Source organism: Varanus komodoensis, unplaced genomic scaffold (assembly GCF_004798865.1).
Source record: "Varanus komodoensis strain SLA01 unplaced genomic scaffold, ASM479886v1 scaffold5, whole genome shotgun sequence".
Taxonomy (NCBI): domain Eukaryota; kingdom Metazoa; phylum Chordata; class Lepidosauria; order Squamata; family Varanidae; genus Varanus; species Varanus komodoensis.
This window is the reverse complement of record NW_025336087.1, coordinates 23,894,614-23,920,805: the sequence shown is the minus strand read 5'-3', so window position 1 is coordinate 23,920,805 and position 26,192 is coordinate 23,894,614. Positions and strand designations below refer to the sequence as shown.

The 26,192-nt window shown below is 37.6% G+C and overlaps 1 protein-coding gene across 3 annotated transcripts in view; it reads left to right on the top strand.

Annotated features, from left to right (window-relative positions):
* CHD1 (chromodomain helicase DNA binding protein 1) overlaps window positions 1-25,623 on the top strand; it is a 66,419-nt gene extending 40,796 nt beyond the window's left edge. For all 3 annotated transcript variants that reach the window (XM_044445844.1, XM_044445845.1, XM_044445846.1), the window contains exons 15-37: window positions 878-1,066; window positions 1,223-1,385; window positions 1,639-1,791; window positions 1,899-1,970; window positions 2,620-2,769; window positions 4,580-4,728; window positions 6,718-6,814; window positions 6,912-7,007; window positions 7,682-7,858; window positions 7,982-8,142; window positions 9,114-9,155; window positions 10,686-10,816; window positions 12,363-12,501; window positions 12,927-13,077; window positions 13,566-13,688; window positions 13,987-14,124; window positions 16,589-16,846; window positions 17,461-17,601; window positions 19,611-19,789; window positions 21,523-21,619; window positions 21,779-21,836; window positions 23,625-23,835; window positions 24,646-25,623. In XM_044445844.1, coding sequence (XP_044301779.1) covers window positions 878-1,066; window positions 1,223-1,385; window positions 1,639-1,791; window positions 1,899-1,970; window positions 2,620-2,769; window positions 4,580-4,728; window positions 6,718-6,814; window positions 6,912-7,007; window positions 7,682-7,858; window positions 7,982-8,142; window positions 9,114-9,155; window positions 10,686-10,816; window positions 12,363-12,501; window positions 12,927-13,077; window positions 13,566-13,688; window positions 13,987-14,124; window positions 16,589-16,846; window positions 17,461-17,601; window positions 19,611-19,789; window positions 21,523-21,619; window positions 21,779-21,836; window positions 23,625-23,835; window positions 24,646-24,991 — 3,421 coding nt within the window. In that variant the 3' untranslated portion in view covers window positions 24,992-25,623. The remainder of the gene's footprint in view (window positions 1-877; window positions 1,067-1,222; window positions 1,386-1,638; window positions 1,792-1,898; window positions 1,971-2,619; window positions 2,770-4,579; window positions 4,729-6,717; window positions 6,815-6,911; window positions 7,008-7,681; window positions 7,859-7,981; window positions 8,143-9,113; window positions 9,156-10,685; window positions 10,817-12,362; window positions 12,502-12,926; window positions 13,078-13,565; window positions 13,689-13,986; window positions 14,125-16,588; window positions 16,847-17,460; window positions 17,602-19,610; window positions 19,790-21,522; window positions 21,620-21,778; window positions 21,837-23,624; window positions 23,836-24,645) is intronic.
* The last annotated feature ends 569 nt before the right edge of the window (window positions 25,624-26,192 follow it).

The window sequence follows — 26,192 nt, the reverse complement described above, 5'->3', positions numbered from 1 at the left end:
CAAATCTTTATTAAGCTAAAACACCTAAGTATGACTTGACTCAGTTCACATTTTTTACCTTGTCATGGACACACATGGTACCTTACAAGAATAATAATCAATTAGAAATCCAGTGTAAGGTGGAAGCACATGAAAAACTAGTGATTCTCCATCTCTGCAGCCCTTGGTGATGATCAAACACAGAGATGCTTGATTTGCATACAGGTCTAACTCCCTGAAAAAAAACTGATAGTGTATTGAAGAACTTGGCAAGACCTAACGACCCAAGTGCTTGGTGGAAGCCATGTAGCATCATGGGTACAGTGTGAATGAAATTTGAATTAAGTAACTGGCAGTGCTTCGCATTAGCAGAGGAGTCATTATATTATTTATAAGCTTTTTGACTGCATTGTATAATGCCTTTTTGGTCCCTTTATATATCCCCTAGCAAAGTCCATATTGTTCTCTTTTACTTTCTTTTGCATATGGATCTGAAAATGGTACAGTTAAACATTAGTTCTAGTCCATATTTGTCATGGGTTTACTGGAACTATGGACAGGCTTCCCCAGCAATCAGTGTGCGCCTAAAGTATGAGCAAAGTAAGTGAGAGGATATTAAAATGACAAAATGCTAAGGAGCTTAAGAAAGTAAACAAAAGCTTAATTGTACTCTGTCTTAATTTAGTTGGGAAAAGATAACCAAGAATTCAGTGGCATATTTTTTTTAACCCATGGTCAGTCACTTGAATAATCCAGGTGTAATTGTTAACTTTGACCAAAATATGAGGTTGTCCTTTTGCCCCCAATTGGGGTTTTGATTATTTTGAAGCTTTTAATTACTGACATAGCATGTATCTGACAATCTGTTATAATTTAGAATATAATGTTTTTATTGAAGGTTTTCTTCTTGGGAAGATTTTGAAGAGGAACATGGGAAAGGAAGGGAATATGGCTATGCAAGTCTTCACAAAGAACTTGAACCATTTCTTTTGAGGAGAGTTAAGAAAGATGTTGAAAAATCTCTCCCTGCCAAGGTCGAACAAATTTTAAGAATGGAGATGAGTGCATTGCAAAAGCAATATTACAAGTAAGTAATTAACTATGAGTATTTAAATAGTTTAATTATATGTAGTATATAGTAGTTGTTTCTCTCACCATTGAAGATTTGCTTGTTTATCAGCTAAGCAATTTTAATTTTCTTTTGCTAAAATTTAATTGCTGCTAATATATTTTTCTATCATAGGTGGATTTTAACTAGGAATTACAAAGCCCTAAGTAAAGGTTCAAAGGGCAGTACCTCAGGCTTTCTGAATATCATGATGGAGCTCAAAAAGTGTTGCAATCATTGCTACCTCATTAAACCACCAGATGATAATGAATTCTATAATAAACAGGAGGCCTTACAGGTAACATCATTAAACTGGTCTACATGGTTTACACTTCAGCATACAAATATTTATTACCTGTTATTTGTGACTTGAGATACAGTTTAAATGTAAATACAACTGCAAAGGTATTTATTTAAAAGTTTTTTTATATTCAGTGATGTTTCTGAGGTGGTTTACAAAAACAAGCTTAAAACAATTTCCCTTTTCCTTTTGGCAATGCAATGGTTATTTTTTGTTGTAATTGTTATAATTCTTTTTTTTTTCTTTAAAGAATTTAATCCGAAGTAGTGGAAAGCTAATTCTTTTAGACAAGCTGCTGGTTCGCTTACGAGAGCGTGGCAATAGAGTACTTATATTCTCTCAGATGGTACGGATGCTGGACATCCTAGCTGAATATTTGAAATACCGTCAGTTTCCCTTTCAAGTAAGAACTTTGTTTTTAAACTAAATAACTATGCACATATTTCTTTCAGTTATTTTTGCAATTTACACATGTACCCAGTCTTCATTTAAATGGTCTTTTTCCTTTAGAGACTAGATGGGTCAATCAAAGGAGAACTGCGGAAACAAGCACTGGATCATTTTAATGCAGAAGGTTCTGAGGTAATTTACTGTTAACTTACTTGTTTTGTTTTGCCCATTTAGGAAATATGTTTTAGGGAATTATTTTTATTAGCTTTTTACTGATGGAAAGAAATTTATCTTTTAAAATAGCTATATGGATATCTATTATTTAGGTTTAAAATGGAATTGAAGAGCTATATTAAAATGATAGCCTTAAGGTATTCCCTTTTTATTGTAGAAAATGGATTGGATTAATACTTAAGTCATGGAGTAGCTTCACTGAAATCAGATGGATTTACATTAGTGATGATTAAAGTAAGTCTTACTGATTTCAGCAGATTTACTCTGATTGAGAGTAAGTATGGCTCTGTCCAATCTTTTTGTTGCATGTAAATTGTTAGGAGGAGACTTGCAGTATTTACATCCATGTTTAAGAGAAGAAACCTGTTCATGTTTACACGGGAAAAATCTCCAAGCTCCAGCATTTTCCAGCAAGCACTGTTGTCTGTGAAATGCTGCAATTGTGGGAATTTTTCCTACAGTTGGAGAACTTTGTCTTAATGTATATGAAATTAGACCTTTAAATTTAATATATATGCTATTTTGTTCACAATATCAAAATGTATTAGTAACCTCCTTGTTATATACAACTTGTTGCTTATTGAATCCCTTGCTCTCTAAATTTCAGGATTTCTGCTTTTTACTATCTACCAGAGCTGGAGGTCTGGGTATAAACTTGGCATCTGCTGATACTGTAGTTATATTTGATTCTGACTGGAACCCTCAGAATGATCTGCAAGCACAAGCTAGAGCTCATAGGATTGGACAAAAGAAGCAGGTATGTATATTTGAACTCTAATGAAATATTTTCATATCTTAGAGCAGGAGCAATTTGTTTCATTATTGTAGCTATGTTTGGGAAAACATCACTACCATTTTAGATATGCCTGGTATAGCTACGTACCTAATTATTTCCATTTTTACTCTTGGCATTCATGTATTAGAGTACTGTAGCAAGAAAATTATCCCACCTATGATAAGATATAATTGCTAAATTGTCGTTTCAAGTTAATATCTTTTTCGGAATTTAAACAATTGAGATATCTTGGTAGAATCTTGTGGGTACAAGTACTTCCCTTTATCTCTGTAAAGTTTTGGGTTTGCTATTACATTTGACTGAAGGGTTTACCTGTTCAGTATAAGAAACATTTGCACAGAAGGTCTGTTACATCCTTAGTTGTATCCAGCTCCAAATGCTAGCAGCCTGGCCCAGACAAATGAAGAATCCAAATACAAATGCTTTTTATTAGTATTTTCATTTCTGTACTATCCAATAACCAAAGTTCTCCGGTCTATTCATAACAACATAATAAAAGTAGAGATTATAAATAAACTAAAATACAACATAAACTGTTTCCGTTTATAAACTTAAAAATAATTTAACAGCTAAAACTATTTTAATAGAAGTTATACCTTTTAAAAAGCTGATATAAATGCTTCAGTCAGTACTCAGTGGAGAGATCATTCCATAATCAGTAAGCCACCATTAATTGTCTGGGTACATTCAAGTCAGGGAAGGCACTCTTTCATTCATTGCAGTCCCAAACTGTCTAAGGTTTTCTAAGTTAAACCCAAACCTTAGAGATGATAATCATGCAGCTCTGGAGATCCTCTGCCACTATGCTTGGCCTGACATCTTCCAGCCATCCTTTACAAATGTGGCGTGCTAGCAGGCAAAGCACAAACGGATACTGAGGTCATAGGAAATTAGGTTGCTGAGTATTAGCTATAATAGCTGAAATAGCTATAACACCAAAAAGTAGCAAAAGAGAGTGTTAAGTCGAGTATGAGTGCCCCTGGACAGTGCGATGGCTTTTGCCTAATTGTCTATAGCCTTGCCACAGTGTTTTCCCCTTTCCAGCACACTTCCATATAGTATCTGTGAGGTGTGGATTGATCACAGTGAAAGAGGCACTTCATGATTCAACAAATAATCTTGTGTCCTGTAGAGATTGTTCACATTACTGACTCCAAGGCTGGAGACTATACTCTGACCTCAGAGCTAGGAGTTGGAGCTCTGATGCCCCTCCCCATTATAGCAGGCATGGAAACAACTGCACCAGCTGCTCTCTGAGGTCAGGAAAGCAACTTTGGAGAAGGATTAAAGGAGGCAATTAAGGAAGAGTGAAAGAGATGAGACTGGAACAGCCAGACTGAAGCTATTCCAGCCTGTCCCCCACCCCTTCCAAAGCACTCTAGGTGGATTGGCAAACATGCCTATCATTCAACAACTCCAGTGCAGAGCAGGAGAACATGGAAGTGAAGATCGCTTCAACACATTTCCTGCTGCATTGCCCATAAGCTTCCAAGTTCAGGGGCTTATGGGCATCTGAACAGGATTATACCCTAAACATCTGTTACACAATGTTTAAGAACAAACGTGTGGCCTTCTAAATGTTGTAGACTCCACCAGACCTAGCCATCAGCCATGGGAGCTGCAATCCAGCATCATGTGAATGGTCACAAGTTCTCCATCCCTGATTAAGAGAGAATAAAAACATAGGTAGTCTTATATCCACTTAGTATAATTGTGAATAAAGCTACAAATAACTGCTGTTTATGTATGCAATTTCTTTAATTTTTTTCAGGTTAATATTTATCGGCTTGTCACGAAAGGCTCAGTAGAGGAAGAAATCCTGGAAAGAGCCAAGAAGAAGATGGTTTTAGATCACCTGGTCATTCAGAGAATGGACACTACAGGAAAAACAGTACTGCACACAGGTTCTGCACCATCCAGGTATACTAATTGTAATTAATTTTATACTTACCTAAAAGTGAAATTCCCAAAAATATGGAAATAATCCTGCACACTGTTTGGTATGGGGACAGTCTGTGAGCAAGTCTGGGGGTCTCTTCTAAGTCTGGGGTCTCCTTAAGGGTTTGCCAAAATGTAATGGGAGAACAAATCAACCTTTTTCACCCAAGTGTCCAAGAACTGTACCTTCCTAGTTTCACAATGCTAGGATTAAATCTAGCTCCTGAAGCTAACACACATGAACCACTTAAAATACCATTTGCTTTACCATCCTGAACTCCGTTCTTTTCCCTTGCAAACATCCCAAAATGCATGCAGAGTTCTCACTATTTTTGATGTGGGTAGGCACTGGGAAAAGATGCCTTCAAGTTGCTTCTTCCTACTATATAACAGCAACTGTTCTGTAGTAGCCAGGTTGAAGGCATTTCCTCTCTTGCCCAGAGTTGCTGAAAAAAAGGAGATAGAAGGGCAGATGTGCAAACAAGAAGAAAATGATAGGGGAGAAAAAGGAAAGAGAGTTAAGTATATGTAGATAAGAGTTGAAGCTAAAAGTGCATTCTTTGCATGTAGAACACCCCAGGTTTGATCTCTAGCCTTAGACTTCAAATTTGTCATGTTCCTAAAGTAGGGTGAACTAATACAAGTCAAAGTAGGTAACAATGAGCTATGTGGACTAGTGGTCTGATACAGTATAAGGCAGCGTCACACTTCCAAGTGAGAACTTTCTTGCCACCTATTCAACTGCTGTGTGCTGCTGTGACTGAGGAAGCCCAAGAAGCCAAGAGCCAGTTGTTAGAAGGGTTTGCACATCAATTTGGATGCCAGGAAGTACTTCCTGACAGTTAGGACCTCTAGCATATGGAATAGGCTTCCATGGGAGGTGGTTGAAGCCCCATCACTGAGGGTGTTCAAGGATAGGCTGGAGATGCATATTCTAGGCATGTCATGAACGGAGCTAGCTGGAGCTGTGCGTCAGACCAGATGGCCTGGGAGGCCTCTTCTGACTTGCTCTGTTTCTATGTCTCTGATTTTCTGTATAGTCAACTTTATTGTCTGTAGGCCACTTTGATGGAAATCACCCTATTCTTGTGTCTTGGCACTGGGTTACAGCAAAGTTTAGTCTGTCTTGGATTAGATCCATTGAAATGAAAGGGAATTCAGAGTTGGAACACTGGATATTTTCCAAGTTGTATTGAATAATTTACTTCAGTGTAAATTACCTCTATGCATTATTTTTCTCAGTATAAACACATATGGTACTGCTCTGGATCAGAACTGCAGCTCCAGGAGGTAGAAAAATTAGTTTCCCTTTCCATAGTCGTTCTGAAATTCCATAAAAAGAGAAAAATATCTGTATTCCAGTGCAAACCCCTTTTTTACTTTTTAGCTTCCTCTCCAAGCACCACTGTCCCAATCCAAATGTGTGTGATAAATAGCTCAGCTATGTGTGATTTGAACAACATGTAACTTGACCATTAGGCCAACACTGAATGCAACCCACTGAATGAAATAAAGCTTTATATGCAGTCTGAAGACTTTTAGATTGATTGAATCAATTTCAGAATTTTTAATTAATTTTTCAATATAAAATTTACAAAAGAAAACTTACAACTGAAATAAAAACATGCAAGATTAAACATTAAGATACAATTATAATTAATTTAAAAACACTGTGCGACCCATTGGATACATGTTGAGAATTTATTCAAACATTCTTTCAAGAAATTTTCCTCTTCCAGAATTTCAGTGACTGTTGTAAAGGTTCAAATCCCTTCCATTTTTAACACATATCAATAAATGCACCCCAAATCACTTTAAAATTATTTTTCTTTATATATCCTTTTCTCCATTTACTATCACAAGTTGATTTATCATTAATAGCTATAAATTTCAGAAATCTTAAACTGAATTGGAAAGTGATTAAATATCTTGTTCATTTTTGGAAATAAAAAGTATTCTCTTTATTTTCAGTTCTGCTCCTTTTAACAAAGAGGAGCTTTCAGCTATTCTGAAGTTTGGTGCTGAGGAACTTTTTAAGGAACCAGAAGGTGAAGAACAGGAGCCACAGGTAAGCCAGTCTTATCTCTCCTGCTTTGATTTACTTTTGATTTATTTCTCAAATCAGCGTTTCAATTGTGTGTGTGTGTGTATATATATTTTTTTAGGAAATGGACATAGATGAAATCTTGAAGAGAGCTGAAACACGAGAAAATGAAACTGGTCCATTAAGCGTTGGAGATGAGCTGCTTTCCCAGTTTAAGGTACTCTTGTTTCTCAGTCTGTAAAGTATATTAAATCTAAGTATAAAACAATTCAAGTCTATATGTTGCTTTCCTTGCCACCTGCAGTTCTTTTATGCAATTTTTCCCTGGGAGCCATAATTTAGTGTGCAAACTATGCAAGTTCATACAAAGTCCGTACAGGTGCATAAGGTTATGTAACATATTAAACAACCACATCTAACACAGAAAACCAGAAAAAATCACTGAAGCAGATTTGGCTGAAAGCATACAGACATGGTATATATTAAATAATAGATTGGAATCAGACTGGGTTCTTGTTGAGATCAGTGTTTTTGGCTGAAACTTTGTACAATTCTGTTTAAGATGATCCTTCTTCTCATTCGTCTCTCACAATTGTATGCCTGTATTCCATCTTTTAATGCCCAAAAATGAGTTGTCTTTGTCTTTTTTTTCTTAAGGTGCTATTTAATCCACCCTCACAGGGTGAGAAACTGAGAGTCAGATTATCTGTATTGCGAGTTAATTATGTTCCTATCAGTTTTCCAATTTCTTTGGATTTTTAACCAAAATATGGCAGTGGTGTTTGCAGAGGCCCACACAGGATATTAAGCATTTGGTTTCTTCTGTTATGAATGTATAGGTAAAAGTATGTTCATTTGTAACTGCTTTTCCCTAAACCGATATTTTAACAGGTGGCCAATTTTGCCACTATGGATGAAGATGACATTGAATTGGAACCTGATCAAAATTCAAGAAACTGGGAAGAAATAATTCCAGAAGTCCAGAGGCGAAGATTAGAAGAGGAGGAAAGGCAAAAAGAATTGGAGGAAATTTATATGCTACCAAGAATGCGAAACTGTGCAAAACAAGTAAGCTGTGTCTTTCAGAGCAATACACCCTCTTGGTTTTTATTTTGGAACAAATTTTATTTAGAACATTGATTATTGTTTAATATCAAATTTGAGCACTTACTCTTGCACTTAAAAAAACAGATCAGCTTTAATGGAAGTGAAGGGAGGCGTTGTAGAAACAGAAGATATTCTGGATCAGATAGTGACTCCATCTCAGAAAGAAAACGGCCCAAAAAACGTGGAAGACCACGGACTATTCCACGGGAAAACATTAAAGGATTTAGTGATGCAGAGATTCGGAGGTAAGAAACAGAAAAATGATTTACAAGATAAAGTAGCAAAAAATATTTCATTGGCCTATTATCTGTCAGGCCAGAGGCTCCCATTTCTCATTTATGTGTCTTAAAAATTACATTTCTCTTTATCTTGTTACAGTGTAGTGAAAATTTGTGATAAATGGAGGTTTATTTACATAGGTAAATAACTGAGGGTGAAGAGAACAACAGGAATTCTGTGAAACGTATAATTGTTTTATCTGTCACCTCACCTCCATTACTTGATTTTGAAGTAGTTTTAGGTGGGAAATTAAATAATTTTATTTGCATTTATTTATATTTGAAGAAGTAAGTTGGTATTTATCTAGTTTATGATTGCAGTCCAAAATCTTTTTAACATACTCCTTTTATTTCTCTAGCAAGTCATCCCTGATCTGGTGCTCTCCAGATGCCTTAGACTACAATTCCCAGCTGTGGATGATGTAGTCTCAACACATCAGGAGACACTAGCTTTGAGGATATTGCTCTATAAGATGGAACACATGAAGATATTTTGATCAGAAACAAATTTTTTAACTGAAGTAAATACGGATATCTTTCCTAAGTCAAAATATTAAATCTTAATTGTCCCTTGGCTTGTTTTGAAAACATATAAACATCAGTTTTGAACTACTATAGGTTGTATATTGGGAACTGACCACAGAACAAGGCCCATCTCTTTTTTTTAGTAATTTATGCTGCCTTGTGCAAATAAAAAATCTAAAATGAGTTTTATTTTTACATACGCCTTCCCCTTATAAATATTCTTTATAAGAATTCTTAACTTCAATGGGACATCCATTTATAGTTTCTTTATTCACTGAAGTTCCCCAACAGTTTTTCTTTGTAATATTTACCTAGTTTGCTTTATTTGAGGCCCGTACATATTTTATTGATATATCTAAAAATATGTGCTGTGATAAAACCTTATACTTAACTTATCAAATTATATTTACTAGATTTATCAAGAGTTATAAGAAATTTGGAGGACCCCTTGAAAGGTAAGTCTGACAAAGTTTTTCTTTTCCTTTTAACTAAAGCGAAGTATTCTAGTGAAAGCAAGAAGATACAGTTTCATTGAAATTTGCTGAATCATATATTATAGAAAAAGTATTGGAAGTAACAATGCTCTCTGCATCTAGTCCAAGATCTAATGGAATTCATTGTTATTCCCATGCTATGAATGTTGCTATTGCTTCTAGTGCAGATAAACATCTTTTTTCTTAATAATAAGGGTTGTTTGCCTAATTCTGCCCCTTTCTGCTTGACATACTATAAGCTGAGAAGTCATTTCTCACTTCGAAGTTGATGTTATGATCCTGGCTTGTTCCAGACCTGATTGCCATAGTTTCCTGTTTCAGTTATAAAAGGAAACGCTAGTTAATTGAGGACTTTTGGGATTGAGTAAAACATGCAGATAAGGGTGAACAGAAGTGCCAGTGTACACAGGCACAAAGCTTTTTCTTGTATCAGCTTTTTAAGCTCATATAAGCTATAAGCTCAGATAGGTACATCTGAACCAGGATGGAGTGTATATCTTGTCCATCTTAGTGTTTTAGGGCAATTCATTTATTTTTGTTTTGAAAATTATGACCCTTTATCCCAAAGAGGATTTTGTATGTACATTAAAGTGAAACACTCAATACAATAAAAACTTTAAATCAAACATCAGCAAAATAAAATTGAAAGGCATAAAAACCATCTTAACATATTGTGTAACATTTAATGTTAAGTGCCTGGGCAAATAAAAAGGCTTTAACCCAATGCTAAAAAGAGTATAGAACAGTGGTATCTTGGCTCACGATCTTAATCCATTCCAGGACTCTGGTCGTGACCCAAATTGGTCATGAGCCAAGTTAAATTTCCCCATAAGGTTCAATGTAAATAAGGTTAATATGTTCTGTAACTTTTTTTTTTATCACAAAAATTTGAAGCGGGTGCGCTCGGGGGGGGGCGCAATTGCAGGCGTGATTGCGATCATCACCCAATGCAGAGTTCGCGATGCAAGGCAAATGTTTTCAGAAATGTCTGTTTGTGACCCGATTTGGTCATAAACTGAGGCATTTGTGAGCCAAGGTACCACTGTATTGATGCCTGGTGTAGTTCTTGCAGGAGCCATTCCTCTGTTACCCTCTTAGGAATGGGCTGTGCATGATTCAACTTTCCTCCACCTATATTAACTTCTGGAAAAAGATGATAAACTCCAGAGGACATGTGAGAAATTGGGGGCTAGGTGAGTCTGCCCATATTGCTTAGGGGAAAGCAGTAATTTGATTGGTACTGCTAGTGACCACTGAACAAGTACTGCTTCCCAGAGCACTATGTAAGGACAAAGAAGCTGTCTTTAAAGTGCCCTACATCCACTGGCCACTGCACTGGCCACTGGCGATGGAGCTACAACCAGAAGCTATTACTGAGGGTGGCTTAAGAGGGTTGTATAAAACAGGTATAAAAGCTTTTTTCTGTATTCTAGTATGAAGAAAGCTGCCATATGTTGATGCTAGAATTAGTGTATTTGTGCTGTGTTACAGGCTAGATGCTATAGCTAGAGATGCTGAACTTGTGGATAAATCTGAGACAGACCTTAGACGACTTGGAGAGCTGGTACATAATGGATGCATCAAGGCTTTAAGAGACAACTCGTCTGGACAAGAAAGAGCAGGTATAGGTTGCTCTGAGCAAATTAGGAAGACTTAGAACATACACCAAGAACTTAAAAAGGGGGTTTACATAGCACATTTTCTGCCTGTGCAAGCAGTCCCAAGCACATTTGACCATATCCTCAACACACTGACTGTGAACAGGGTTATTACCAAATGAACTGTCAGCATTTGCCATGATTCTAGTAGCGCTTCTTTCAGCCACTTCTGCCAGCTATACTCATAAGTGCCCAATGCATATATTATTGACCACTGTAGTGCATTGCTGGGAACAAGGACACAAGGACAAAAAATATGAACTGGCCTTAAAGAGGACAAAAAAAGAGGACAACTGCCTCAGCAGTTCTCATTCCACTGCACTCACTCATTCAAGATAGGCTTACTAATAATATTTCTGAAATTTCATATTAAGCATGCTTACTAATAATATTTCTGAAATTTCATATTAAGCATGCTCTGCTAGTTTCACATTGTGCATAATTTCACATTGTGCATAATAAACCCCATCCAGGACGGATTTAATGTCACGCAAATGGACAGATGCACCTCCCAAAGTTTCCACCTACCAACAGCACCTCTGTCTTACCTGAATTAAGTTGCTGTTGATTGGTCCTCATCCAATCCTTTATCAAGCCCAAACACTGATTCACAATGGCCACTTCTTCACTTAGATTAGATGAAAAAGAGAGGTAGAGCTGAATGCCATCAACATATTGGTGACATAGCCCAAATTGGATAACCTCCCCCAGTGGTTCCATGTAGATGTTAAATACCATGGGGGATAAAATAGAGCCCTGCATTCTCCCATGGCATAACTGCCATGGCACAGAGAATTCTTCAGCACCACCTTCTGGAATTGGCTGGTCAGGTAGGAGCAGAACCACCACAGAGCAGTGCCTTCAACTCCCAACCCAGCCAGCCTATCTGGAAGGATACCATGGTTGAAGGTATTGAAAGCCACTGAGAGGTCCAGGAGAACTAACAGGGTTACACTCTTCCTGTCCTCCCAGTGAAGGTCATCCCACAGGGCAACCAATATAGTCTTGATTCCAAAACCAGGCCTGAAGTCCGATTGAAATGAATCAGGGTGATCAGTTTCATCCAAGAGAGCCTGGATCTGTTCAGCCACCACCATTCCAAGAAAGGAATATTGGCCACCAAGTTCTAGTTGTTAACATCTTCTGGGTGCAAGTTAGTTTTTTTTCAGGAGTGGTTTGATTACAGCTTCTTTAAAGAGGCTGGAACCACTCTCTTTCAATTATGCATTTACAGCCTCCTGGACCCAGGTATGCATTCCTTACTGTGAATGATGAGCCATGATGGGCAAGGGAGAAGCATACAGGTGGTAGGCCAAACCTGGCCAAGCACATTGCCACGTATTTGTTCTTAGTGTTTGTGAAAGTTTAGACCAGTTACTCCTGTTTGATTTGTTTTTATCTGTTGTGTTGTCAAGTTTGATACTTGAAGTGCAACTTGTTTCATCACATTTTGTAACAGCTGTACATAAAACTGAGCTAATATTTACCTGTTTTGTATTACTATTATAAGGGGGCAGACTTGGAAAAGTTAAAGGCCCAACATTCCGAATATCAGGAGTCCAGGTAAATGCAAAACTAGTCATCTCACATGAAGAAGAGCTAGCACCATTGCATAAATCGATTCCGTCAGATCCAGAAGAGAGAAAGAGGTTTGTTGTTTTTCTTGATACATTATTATTAGGCAAGCCTAACTGAGTCATGCCTAGGGAATTCAAGTGTTTCCATTTCTATATCAGTAACCACTTTTTAATGCAAATTCAAAGAAAGAGACTATTGAAGCGGAAAGCCACCATGGCATAATGGTTGTATCGTCCTGGTTCACATCTCCACTCACCCATGAAATGCATTGTTTCTCCTTTGGCCGGTTACTATCTCTCGGTTTAACTTAATTTATAGGGATATCTTATGTAAAGATAAATGGGGAAGCACCTATGTACTTCATCCTGAGCTTCTTTGAGAAAATGAAATATTAAGATGATAAATCATTAAGTAATCAATGATGTATTTTGTTTTTACTTCCTTGTTAAAAGTACATGTAAATAGCTACTAAATGTGCTTATTATTTTTAATTTAGATACACCATTCCTTGTCACACTAAGGCTGCACATTTTGATATGGACTGGGGCAAGGAGGATGACTCCAATCTTCTAATAGGCATCTATGAATATGGCTATGGTAGTTGGGAAATGATAAAAATGGACCCAGATCTTAACTTGACACACAAAGTAAGTTCTAAGATGCAGCTATGAAATGCATCTTTACTCAGGAAATCAGCATTGCTGCTTAAATTAATAATTGCAGTAACCATACAGATTGTACTTGTTTGAAGAATGTTCAGACTAAATGTTCATCTGAATGTCTCCTATTTAAGAAAGTAAAGAGCCATCTGTTGTTATGGTGGGGTCTGTGGAAGAGGACTGACTTCTATATGGGCATCTAAAAGGGATAAGAGAATTTGTCTTGAAGTCTCATGAATTATAGTAAGTTTGCCCACATAGCAAAGTTGTGCCAGAGTAAACTTTACTTGTAGGAGTGAATGGTGGACTACATGCTGTTGCATAAAACTTCACATGTAATCTACCATCATGCACATGCCCTATCTTGCGTTCCATTTCTGGACAGCCTTTTGAATATATTAACTGTTCTCCTAATCAGTCAAAGTAGTTAAACTCACTACGTACTTTGAAGAATGTATTTTAAACTGTCCTTTCAGATTCTACCAGATGATCCAGATAAGAAACCCCAAGCCAAGCAGCTACAGACCCGTGCAGACTACCTCATAAAATTACTCAATAAGGATCTAGCAAGGAAGGAAGCGCAGAGACTTTCTGGAGCAGTAAGTTATTTTGTTGTTAACAGGAGGATTAAATTGCAATATATGCTGGTCTTTCATCTTATCTATACTTTATATATTTCTACATGGTTTTCTCCAATTAGGAACTGAATATAACACTGTACTCATGGAAATATGTTAGCTCATGATTCTCTAAACATAACTTCAATTTTTCTAAAAAAAAAATACTTGTAACATGTATAACTTGGAAGAGTAAAAGAACTTGAACTGTGGAATGAGTAGTATTAATAAGGTATTTTTAGAAATGCTTTCTCATGCTTAAATTCTTTCTGTTACTTAGGGAGGCTCAAAGAGAAGAAAGATGAGGACTAAGAAGAGTAAGACCATAAAAGCAGCAAAAATTAAAGAGGAGATAAAGAGTGATACATCACTACCCCCTTCAGATAAATCTGATGAAGAGGAAGACGATGATAGCAAGGTGACTATATTGACATCATGTTTGCAAAATACTCATTTTACATCTAAGTTTTTTTAAAGAATGTAGACTATATGAAACTTTGTAATTCAGGTGAACTTTCAGATATCCCAGTCTCAACTGTGTAGGGCTCAGAGGCAAGAACCTCACTTTGAATTGGGCTTGGATCTAAATGAAAGCCAGTTAGATTGATGTGTAGTTCTGAAAAGCACATATCAGGAAGTGTCAGGGCCACTGCAGTTTGCATCAGCCTCAGCTCCTGACATGCAGACATAATAAGTATGTAAGTTTAACAACTATGAAGCAGTGGTGGGCAATTTGTGACTTACCAGATTTTCTCCCCAAATTTTAAAATTTGTTTTCAGAAAGCACAATAGAAAGAAAAAAAAGGGGGGGGGGGTATGTAGGACAAAAAAAACCTAGGATCATTCCCAAGATTTAGCAAGCAACTCCTCATTTAAACACATTTCCAATAAATAAAAGTCTCTATCAACCACTTTCCCATCCAACCCATTCAGTTCTCAGTCATATATTTATCCAGAGCCTATACAGTTAGTTATAGGTCATAACATTGCTTTGGTGATTAATAGTAATCACAAACATTTGGAAAAAATATATTTTCTGTAACCATTATTTAAATTGTTTGTAGTAAGCCTTCCATCTTTGAGTAAATTATTTAACTGGTCTTCTGTTGTCATAATTCACTAGCTTCACCATTGTTGTATACTCAGCTAGTTTGTTTTGCCAGTCTTTGACTGCTAGGCAGTCTTCAGCTTTCCATTTTGAGGCAATTATCACTCTTGTTGCTGTTACCATTTATTTGGGATAGTCTCTGGGACAAACTCAGTAACATGTACTTGGCATTCACCGGAAAGTCCATGTTGTGTATTTTCTGCATCTCAGCATGTATTTGCTTTCATTTTTTTGATTCTGTCATATGTCTACCACATATAGTAAAATGTCTCATCTATTTCTTTGCATTTCTAACATTTTCTGTTATAATTCTTGTCCATTTTCTGTATATCTTTTAGGCTAATATACCACCAGAAATGTATCTTACGCCAATTTTACCTTAGTGCTTGGCATGTGGTAAATGTTACGTCCTTGTCCATAAGACTTCCCATTGATGTGCCAATATTTCTTCTTCAAGATTCTGCATCCAGCTCTTCATGCATATTTTGTCTTGTTGAATCTCAGTATCATAGTTAAACAAGGTTTATAAACATGTCCTAGGAGATGGTCTGCTTGATTTTTAATTATATTTTCAAAGTCTGTCAAGTTTCTTACGCCTTTTCCAGTTTGAATTTCATTTTTTTAATCTTGAGACTTTTTGATGATAAAAGAGCCACTCTTTTGTTCTTTCCTGCATCTTTAATTCTTGCCATGAATTAATCCTTCCAAATGTTTTGATCTACAACTCCCATCAATCTTAGTCAGTGTAACCAATGGTGAGCAAAATGGGAATTGTAAGCCAAAACATCTAGAGGATCACAGGCTTTCCACCCCTGCTTTAAAGGAGATGTCCTTTATCATGTACTGTAAGAAAATTGCAGTACATGATAAAGGACAGTAATTGGGTTTAAATTCATCCTGAGAACTGAATTTAAATAGAAAAAGAATAACTCTTAACCTCTCCCACTACCTACCCGTGCTCCACTGGAAAATATAAGTAAAAAAAAAAACAGCTTTTGCAAACAGTAGTTTATAATAAATTGGAAGGAGTCTTCAGAAAAAGCAACAAAATGCTAAATTATTATTGTTGTTATTTGGTTATTTAATTGATGTCTATGCCACCCAATAGTGTAAGCTCCATGGGCAGTTTACAGCAACACATTAAAAATATATACTACACCATGTTAAAACTTAATTAAAAAGTTTAAGGTAGAAAACTTTAAAGTAAATTTAAAACAGATATTTTTTAAAAGTTACAATAATTTTAAGACCTGTTTAGCAGCTAGCAAATTCCAGTAAACTAGTTAAGCGCCCTGTACTAAGATCTTTATCTAGCACCAAAAAGATAGTAAGGTTGGCACCAGGCAGGCCCCAGTGGGAAGCTCGTACCATAACAGGAGACCACCACTGTAAAGATCCTTCCCCTTGTCGCCACCAGCCAAGCCTCCCTCAGAGATAGCAATCAGAGGCAGGCTGCAGAACTTGATCATAGTGTCTGGATAGATGAAGGTTAGGAAAGGTGCTCCATCAGGTATCACCGTCCCAAGCCAAGTTGGACTTTATAGGTTAAAACCAGCAACCTGAATTGGGCTTACAAGCATATAGGCAGCCAGTGCAAGTGGGCCAGAATTGGAGTTATATGTCCAGACCATCAGTCCTTTCCAAACAGTCTTCAGGGCAGCCCTGTGTAGAATGCATTGCGTAAATGTTACTGTAATGTCTTGTATATATGTGTAGAAATACATGTTAGAACTTTTAGACTCTGTATTGTAGCAATTGTGCTTGCATTTTCCAGGATGAAATGGCTTCAGTGAAACATCCAAATAAAAAAATAAAAACAGAAAAAGAAAATGAAGAAAACCCTGATATAGATATTACTATGAAAAAGGAGACTGATGAGAAAAGAGAATCCAAGGAAAACAAGAAGGATCTAAAACGGGAGAAAAAAGAAAAAGAGGACAAGAAGGAGTTGAGAGAAAAAGATATAAAAGAGAAGAGAGAAAGCAAGGCAAAAGAATACATGCAGCGAGAAAAAGAAGTAAAAGAAGAAAAGGTAGTTACATTTGGGCAGTATTAGATCTCCCCATCCCCAGTGAAAATAGACTGTATTTTTATTTCCTGTACTATGGGGCTAGCCAACAAGGTGCCCTTGGGCACTAGTGCACCTTTGCACAACCTTCTTGACATCTGACGAGGTGCTCTCCATCCCACATTTTATTTGATTGAAATAATAATAGTTTCTTAGGGGCAGCTGGAGTGCTTCAGTGTGAATTAAGGGCATCTAGCTGTTCTGTCATCCTTTCAGATAAATTTCTTGAGCTAAACTTTAGGTTCAGATCCATTCTTGGGCAATGAAGATGGCTGCAGGCCAATGCTTTCATCTGCAGCACACCCATTTTGTAGTAGTTTCCAGGGCAGTTTCTCAAATTGCCAAATATGCCCACAGGCCCCAAAAAGTTGCCTACACTTGCTGTACTGTATGCTTCAAGTGGCATGAGGCTATAAGCTGTCAAAGGGGAGGGAAATTTTGACTGGCTCTTTGTATATTTGCTTTCCTGGTAAAATTATTTTCTATCCAGTGTACTTGTGCAATGTGTGAAGCAGTGCTTTGCATTTCACTGTATGTAACCCATTATTTTAGAAATCTGGGATCTTTTACATTTCTAGACAAATGAGTCCAAATCTGAGAGCAAAGACAAAACCAAGAAAACCCCTTCAGCAGACACACCTGTTCATATAACAGCAAGTAGTGAGCCAGTTCCTATATCTGAAGAATCTGAAGAGCTGGATCAGAAGACATTCAGTATAGTAAGACTTATTTGATGCTAATATTAAAGATACAATAGTATGTCATTATTTTGTCATGCCAGCTTGAATTATGAGATATATGAATCCAGTATCTATATTATCAGGGGGAAAACACATATACCCTGAGCCAATTCTGGCCTCTGGAAAGTTGTTGCCAGCAACACCAATCCAAGGGCAAAAGAAGAATATTGAAATGGCAACTGCAGGGATAGTGTATTCTGGTGGGTAATTCTGAGAGGTTAGCTTTGGAACATCCCTTTCTCACGGCAACCTTTGACCAAAATTAATTGCTGACCAGAATTGCACAGAGTGTGTAGCTTATTTATAGCAGGAAACTACGGGAGCTCAGATTCCTATAAGGAGTACAAAAACAGGTGCAGTTTCTTCCCAACCCCACTAACCTGAAAATAACACACGAATATCAATTAGCAACTTAGTTTAAAGCAGCAAATTAGCACAGGAAGGACAGATGTGAACAAGTGGGAGGGTGGGCAGGCCAGAAATAATGTGCTGTGGATTCAAGCAGAGTTGCAGCTGCCCATGCAGTACAGCACAGAGAGATAGGAAGCATTGTATGTGTTTTGTCCTCTCCACACTACTATTTTATGACTGCACCCTTGTTCACATGTCCTGCCCCTGAACAATTGGTTAAATAAAAATTATCCTACCATGCAGAAGAGCAAGATGCTTCCCGAAACTTCTTTCACATGCCTCCCATTTTGTCTTGCTTTCCTTCAGAGGTTTATAACCATTCAGATGCCCAGGCATACCAGCATGCAATTTGCCACAGGGTTTTTAAGTAAACTTGTTTATCATTTTACTGAACTCAGTTTCATTTTGTGGAAACTTATGTTAATTGGTCAAGTTAATTGGAAATTTATGTTAATTGGTCAAGTGTCATGAGTATTGATAGCACCATAAGTATTACAAATGGTACTAATGGACTTGATGCTTTAATTGTAAGAATATAAAAAGAGCCGTGTTGGATCAGACCAAAGGTCTATCTTGTCCAGCATTCTGTGCACATGGGCCATCCAGATGCCCACAAGCAGGACATGAGCGCAAGAGCACCCTCTCATGCATGTTCCCAGCAACTGGGGAGAGGGGCAGCATACCACCTCTCCTTTTGGAGATAATACATACCATAATGACTGGAAGGTGTTGACTGTTTTATGCTCCATGAATTTGCATGATCGTCTTTTAAAGCGACCTAAGTTGGTGGTCATCACTACCTCTCCTAATAGGAATATGTCATATAATAATATGCTGTATGAATGAAATAATCTATCCTGAATCTCCCATGATACTGCTTCATGAGATGAACCCATATTCTAGTATTATGGGAGAGGTTTTTCTCATTACATACATTTTCTATATATAGTATAATATATGGCTGAAACTCTATCAAGAACTCTATATGAAGATCAAAGAACAATAACATCAAGGATAGGGGTTTCCAGTACAGAACCCATAGGTGCCACAGTACTTATGGAAACAGCCTCAGTTGTTCCCAAGTTGTCCTAGCCTTTCTGATTTTACTTTTATCAAAAATGTGTCTGTGTCAGTAAAAGTATGGCTTTGATTTGCAGCATAACTGACCAGAAACCATTCTTAGGGAATAGGCAAAAATGGAGTCAGTTGTACAATGGTGCTCAATTTTGAATGTGCCCAGTTGCTCTGGAAAAACTTGGGCATAGCAAGGAGCACCTTCAGCAGTGAACAGTCTGCATTCTCAGAAAATTTGGTATTTTTGAGTAATAAATGTTGGTGGTTTTGTACTTCCAAATTGTCTTAAGAGATTTGAAATATCAGTAATTTATATGTAATGTTCAATAATAGAATTCAAATGGATGGAGTGTCATAGAAAATATGCCATGAAAAACTACTGTAAGCAGAATCTTCATAGTACATATGCTCAGTGTATCCATAAATTTGACCGTACTGATAGGTTGTTTGGTAGAATTATATGTCTCCATGTCTGGGTATTCAGTTGCATATTATTTTTACAGTGCAAAGAAAGAATGAGGCCTGTCAAAGCAGCACTAAAACAGCTAGATAGACCAGAGAAAGGTCTTTCAGAAAGGGAACAGCTGGAGCATACTAGGCAGTGTCTTATCAAAATTGGAGATCATATAACCGAGTGTCTAAAAGAATACACAAATCCTGACCAGATCAAACAGTGGAGAAAGTAAGTAACCTCAGAGACAAAACAAATGTTTTATAAATGCCTTTGTTACAACTATGGGCCAAAGTATGCATTGTCATGGTTCTATGCCTCCAGCTCCCATTTTCAGGAAAAAATATGCATGTGAGTTTGGAATCTCAGTGGTCGTGGGAAAGGGCTGCTTATCCATTCCCTCCTAGCTAAAATTTTCTCACCTGTTTTTGATTCTGTGTGGGAAGAACAACTTTAGTTTGCCTTCCATTTGTTGAAGGTGAAAAACACTGGAAAAAGTTACAGATTTGCCTTTTCTTTGTGGTTTCCATACATCGCACATATGGGCTCTGTGCCTTGGTGGGGCCTGTTGTCAGGAAGAATTTCCTAGCTAAACTTAATTTCAGAGGGAGTTCCACCCCTCTGCACTTAATATAAATAGGAGGAACTCTCACCATTTTCCCGAGTTCTTCTCCAACCGCTGTTTTGGGTGCCTCAGGTTTCTAGCGCTCCATTTCTTCCTAGCATCTTTGCTCGACTTCTAGAATCTTCTTAACCCTGAAATACCTGCTATCTTTCTCAATTTTATACCCACTTTTACTGAATCCTTATTTTTTAAAAAAAAAAATCATGTAATCCTTCTGTTTCACTTACCTCATCTCTACTCTTCTCCCTGATGGCCCCCACGGCAGCTTTTCAGAAATACGGCTGCTGTGGCACACAAATGCCCTCTACAGACATGGATTCTCTTTTCCTTTTTCGTCTTGGCAAAGACAGTGGCTCCTACTGCCAGGTTTTCACACAGCAGGCCCACAAAAACCAAACCAGACAGTCTAAAACCAAGATGTTCAACTGTGCCCTTACAGCAGTACAGTTTCAACCATGGATCCACAAGACCATCTTCTTTCCCTGGTACCGAGATCAAACTGTCAGTCTCAGAACTGGGGAAATGACAGGAGCACTTCCTATTTACCCTAAAGGGAAAGGGGGCAGAGCTGCCTTCAAAAATGAGCTTAGCTTGGAAAATCTTCCCAACAACAGGCTCCGCACAGGTGCAGAGCCTATATATGTCAATGTACAGATGACCACTCGAAGAACATCAGTTACAGGTAAGGAACCTTTTGATGTATAATTCAGCCACATGTAGGTATGTTGCAAATTAATATAATTTTTTGAGAAGATTTAGGAATTCGCCATTCTCTGATGCTTTCCGGTAATCAACGGAGATCCAAACGCCTCTTTTCTTAACATATACAGTATGCATTTAATGGATGGGGTTTGCTGCCTGGCCAACATTTTAAAGGCATGGAAATTGTGTATATCTTTTTGTATTTAGGGCCATATAACAAAAAACTAGTAAGCCTAGCCTTTTAGGGTAGGAGAAGGTTTACAATAAAAAGGCGTTTTGTCTTGTATTGTTCTTTGTCATGAAGCAACAAAAAAAAAGCAGCTATATCTTAGTGCAATCTGTATATTAGCCACTAGGTGGTGGCTTCTCTCTGTTAAATCTCTTGTTCAGTCACAAAGTCTAATATGTTGAAATAAAAGATTCTCCACCCAATTAGAGTATTTTTCTCTTGTGAAGATTTAGGTCTCTGTAATTATTTTTTATATTTTATATGGCACAGTTAATTTTATAAGAAAAACTCAAATGAATGGTAATACTGTTATACCAGTTATACGTTGGAGAATCAGAAGCATGACCTATTAATGGCATTTCATAACACTGAGAATCTAATTCACTTTCTTTTTCTCTCCAATTGTAGAAACTTGTGGATTTTTGTTTCCAAATTTACAGAATTTGATGCCAGGAAGCTACACAAATTGTACAAACATGCAATAAAAAAACGTCAAGAAACTCAGGTAGAAACTTTTTAAAATACGTCTTATGAATTTTAAATACACATTAATAGAATGCAGTGTAGCTGTGAACAAACAGTTTGTAAGAAAAGTTATTGTAGCTGAAATCTGACTATCACCAAACTAAACCTGAATTATGCTTTCCTTAATTCTTTCTTTCAGCAACACAATGAGCAGAATATCAGCAGCAGTGTGAATACACATTTTATCAGAAATCCAGGTGAGAATGTCAACCTTAATCTTTGTATAATAAGCACATATGTATCATAGTCCAGTTCTAAAATCAGTGTGTTTGTTTATTTGATGTATGTACTTCCAAACTGACATGTGCTGTCAGAGTGCTTCACAAGCATAAAACCCAACTCATCTGAAAAATAACAATCATCACAATAATACAGGCAAAGAAAATGTTAAGATTAAATGCTGGCTTGAAGAAAAAGTTCTTAGCCTGACACCTGAAATTATACAGTGAAGACACAAGGTTTCCCATGGGGAGGATGGCATTCAACAGACTGTGTGGCCACAGTAAAAATGTTTCTTCCCTGGTAGTCACCTATTGCACCATTTTGGGGGCGGGGGGCAGCACCCAGAGAAGAACCTCTAAAGATTTTCTTGAACCCTTGGGCAGGAGTATGTGGAAGAAGCCATCTAGGGTTGCAACAAAGCATGAAATTCATCCCTCTGTCTCAAGCTCAGCGCTGTCTTAGAAAGCAAGCGAAGCAGAGAGGCATCCACAACCACTTGCAGAACAAAGGTTGCGCAACCAGAAGCCTTCTTTCATGCCACATGGAACACAAGCAAAAGCTGGTGTGCCTGACGTGAAAGAGAGACGCCACTCGTGCAGCATTTGTGCAGGTCTTAGTTCCTGGCAAATGTTGCACAAACACTGGGTGCATTCGCCAGGAACTCAAACTCAAAGTTGCAGCAAAGTGGACTGTAGTCCAAGAAGCCAAGCCCAGGGAATGCCCAAAGTAGATTTGGCACACATCTCTGAAGGCATTTTTTTTTTCCAGCTGAAGTGCTCCTAAACCATTTAGAACTTTAAAGTTTGACATCAGCAATTCAGCTGTGTTCATACAACATGACAAGCAACCATGCATGGTTACCATTATTCAGTTTTTTTTACCAGGATCTACTTGACAAACAATCAAGTGGTTTCTGCTTCCCATGGTTTCCATCCTCCCCACTCGGTCTTCCCACTGTTGGCACATACCCTATCAGCCACTGTGCCTGAAATTCAATCCCAAGGTACATCATTCCTTGCCTGTGTTGCCTGCCTCTCCCTCATTGGTCCACACAAAGGGGCTGGATGGCTGGAGCAGCTTCTGTAGTTTCCCACTATTTCCTGAGTAGTTCTATGATAGTTGCATACTAGGACCATAGTAACCATTATCCTGGGCTCAGGCACATGGCAAACCATTGTGGTACAGGGAAACCATAGAACAAACCAAGGCTTGTTGTGTGGATCCAGCCTTTGAATCCTGCCAGAAAGCTGACTAGCAACCAGCAAAGTTTATGTATCACTGGAGTAGCACATTCAAAATTCCTAGTCCTGGCAAGGAGCCAATGTTTTTGTACAATCCTTAGTGGTCGACCCACATGTAACTTACTGCAGTAATCCAGGCAGGATGTTACCAGCAAATGGATAACGCTAAATGGGCTTTTTCTGTCTGGGCAGTATTCAGGTGGTATATCAGCTGAAGCTTAAAAGGTGTTTGGAGGCTCAGATGACAAAGTTAGATCTGTAAGCACTCCCAGACTACAAACATGATCATTCCAGTGGAATGTGATCCTGTTTAGAGCAGGTTGAATTCTATATATCAAGACAGACAAACCCAAGCAGAACCTCTGTTTTGTCTGGCTTGAATCCAGGTTAATCTGGCTCCTCAGTGAGTTCAAGGATAGTCACTGCCTCACCTGCATTTGATAAGGAACATTAGAGTTGAGAGCTAGTAATTTTGATTATGCAAATAAAACAAAAAAAAACTCTCTTCTTCTGTTTAATCAGATGTGGAGCGACTAAAAGAGAACACAAATCATGATGATAGTAGCAGAGATAGTTATTCCTCTGACAGACACTTATCACAGTATCATGATCATCACAAGGAGAGACTTCATGGAGACACCTACAAAAAAAGTGATTCTAGAAAAAGGCCTTATTCCACATTCAGCAATGGAAAAGATCACAGGGATTGGGATCACTATAAACAGGATTACAGGTGAGTTCAGTGACAGCAGCTGAGCCTTGCTTCTTCCAGTATTATAATTAACTTGTCATGCTATTCAGAAGATGATGATGATGATTGTTCATATTAGTTCTGTACCACCCAATGAGCAGTACACAACAGCAGATAAAGTACAGTCAAAATACAATACAAAGTAGCAATAACATATCCCAAACTGTAATATAGAATTTAAAACTCTGATTTAAACTCAAATTTTAAATGGTACAGCCAGCAGATTTTGAGCTCAGAAAAGGTTGCCCATAGTAGGTGGCCAAACAACTGCTAATGAATGACATCTCTTTTTTCATCTTCAAAAATATGAGTATTGGGAAGGGGCGGCATCAGCTGAGGGAGAACAAATTATTAAAGGGGATCAGGCATGGAAAGAAATTTTAACCCTCCCTTCCCTACTAAGAAAAATCCCTCTCATGAAGCTTCTGTTTGCATTTGAAGGAAATGCCTCATTGGCAGCAGCTGATGCAATTTTCATGTTAAAAAACAGCAAAATCAACCAAAAAGAGCGATGTAACCTTCGCTTGTTTTACATTGATCCTGTTCTGCTCACAAGAGGTTGATAGGATTGTTCTGCTAACTACTTACTTTCAAGAACCTTTTACTGTTCTTGCTTATCCTACTCTCTTAGGAAACATTTCATATACTTTTTTCTGACTGCAGTTTGAAGAATATGTTTTGCTTTTAGGAAACTGAAAACATTTAAAAATAATTATTTATTGATGCAAGCCCTAGAGGTTCTACTGTTTATGCTAATTTCCATTCACATTATTTACTTTTCCTATTTTTTAGATACTACGCTGATGGCAAACATAGAAAGCTGGATGACCACAGGAATAGAGATCATAGGTCAAATGTGGAAGGCAATTTAAAAGACACTCGGTCACACTCAGAGCATCGAATACACTTAGATCATCGATCCAGTTCAGACTACAGCCATCATAAATCTTCAAGGGATTATAGATACCATTCAGACTGGCAAATGGATCACAGAGCTTCCAGTAGTGGCCCTAGGTCACCCTTGGATCAGAGATCACCCTATGACGCACGATCTCCATTAGGACACCGATCTCCTTTTGAACATTCAACAGATCACAAAAGTACACCGGAACATATGTGGAGTGGCCGGAAAACATAGCAAAGACTTATTATTTCCTGGACTGTTTTTTAGCCATACACAATAAACTAACACAGCAATTGCCTTACATGACTTGAAAGACATGGACCGGATGTGCTATGAGTAGCAGTATTGTTACTACTTTCCAATATGCTAGGTCTATTATCCCAACAGAAAAAGAAATATTTTTGTATTTAAAGTTTTAATGCTGCACTGTGTTGCAAATGTTGTAGCACATTTTTTTAAAGAAAAGATGTTTACTTTTTACAGGGACCTCAACACTGCCCCACTCAGACTGGATCTTAATCTGAACTCCTTGTCAAAGTGGTTTTATCCTGAACACAATTTAAATTATGTTTGTAGATGAGCATTCACATCCTGTGATCATATTTCAGGAAAGAATCAAGAAGGGGGTTTTTTTGTTTGTTTTTTTTAAGAGAGAGAGAAGTATTCAAGGACTTTGTTCACTTTCCAAAGCTACTTGTTTACATTGTACACTGCGACCATCTTGCCGCTTTTTCATCACAAGCTTGAATATTTAAATTCTGTACCTATAGTTGTAAAATAGCCAGGCGTTCTCCAGTTTGATCAGTTGTAATGCCTTTTTACAAAATGGCTGTAAATTATTGTAAATTAAATGAGTTTCCCTCCCCCTTCAGTCTTTTCCTTTCAAAATTGGCCTGTGGCGATCAAGTGTGGAAAAAGCATTACCTTCTGAAATAAAATATCCGATGAAACCCTTGCTCAGAATATAAAACTGTGAAAAAGAAACCTCTTTACTCTTTCTGTAATAAGATTTCTAGTTAAACTATTGGTTGATTTTTTTTAGAACTAAAATGTTGTTGCTTAAAAGTTGTAATGTGAAAATGTTCATTGATTTGGTCATGCTGGAATTTTTAAATACATTGCTTTTATAACATGAACAAGTCTCACTAAGAGCAATTCAACAAGGGAGGGGAGTGAGAGTCCATGGTGAAACACTAGCCAAATCCAGCTGTAGTCACACTAAAGAAAGGAAAAGGGCATGCCAGCTGCACGACTGGTCTGTTGTCTCCTCTTTTCAGGTACTATGTTGGGGGCCTCTTTCCTGTTGATGTTCTTGGTGCAGCAAGAATGGGAGAAGTTTCTGTACTCAAAACAAAGATACTTTCCTGGTCAAATCTCTCTCTCCTCTACATGGACTTCACTCCTAGGATACCTTCAGGGTCTAGTGTGATTGTAA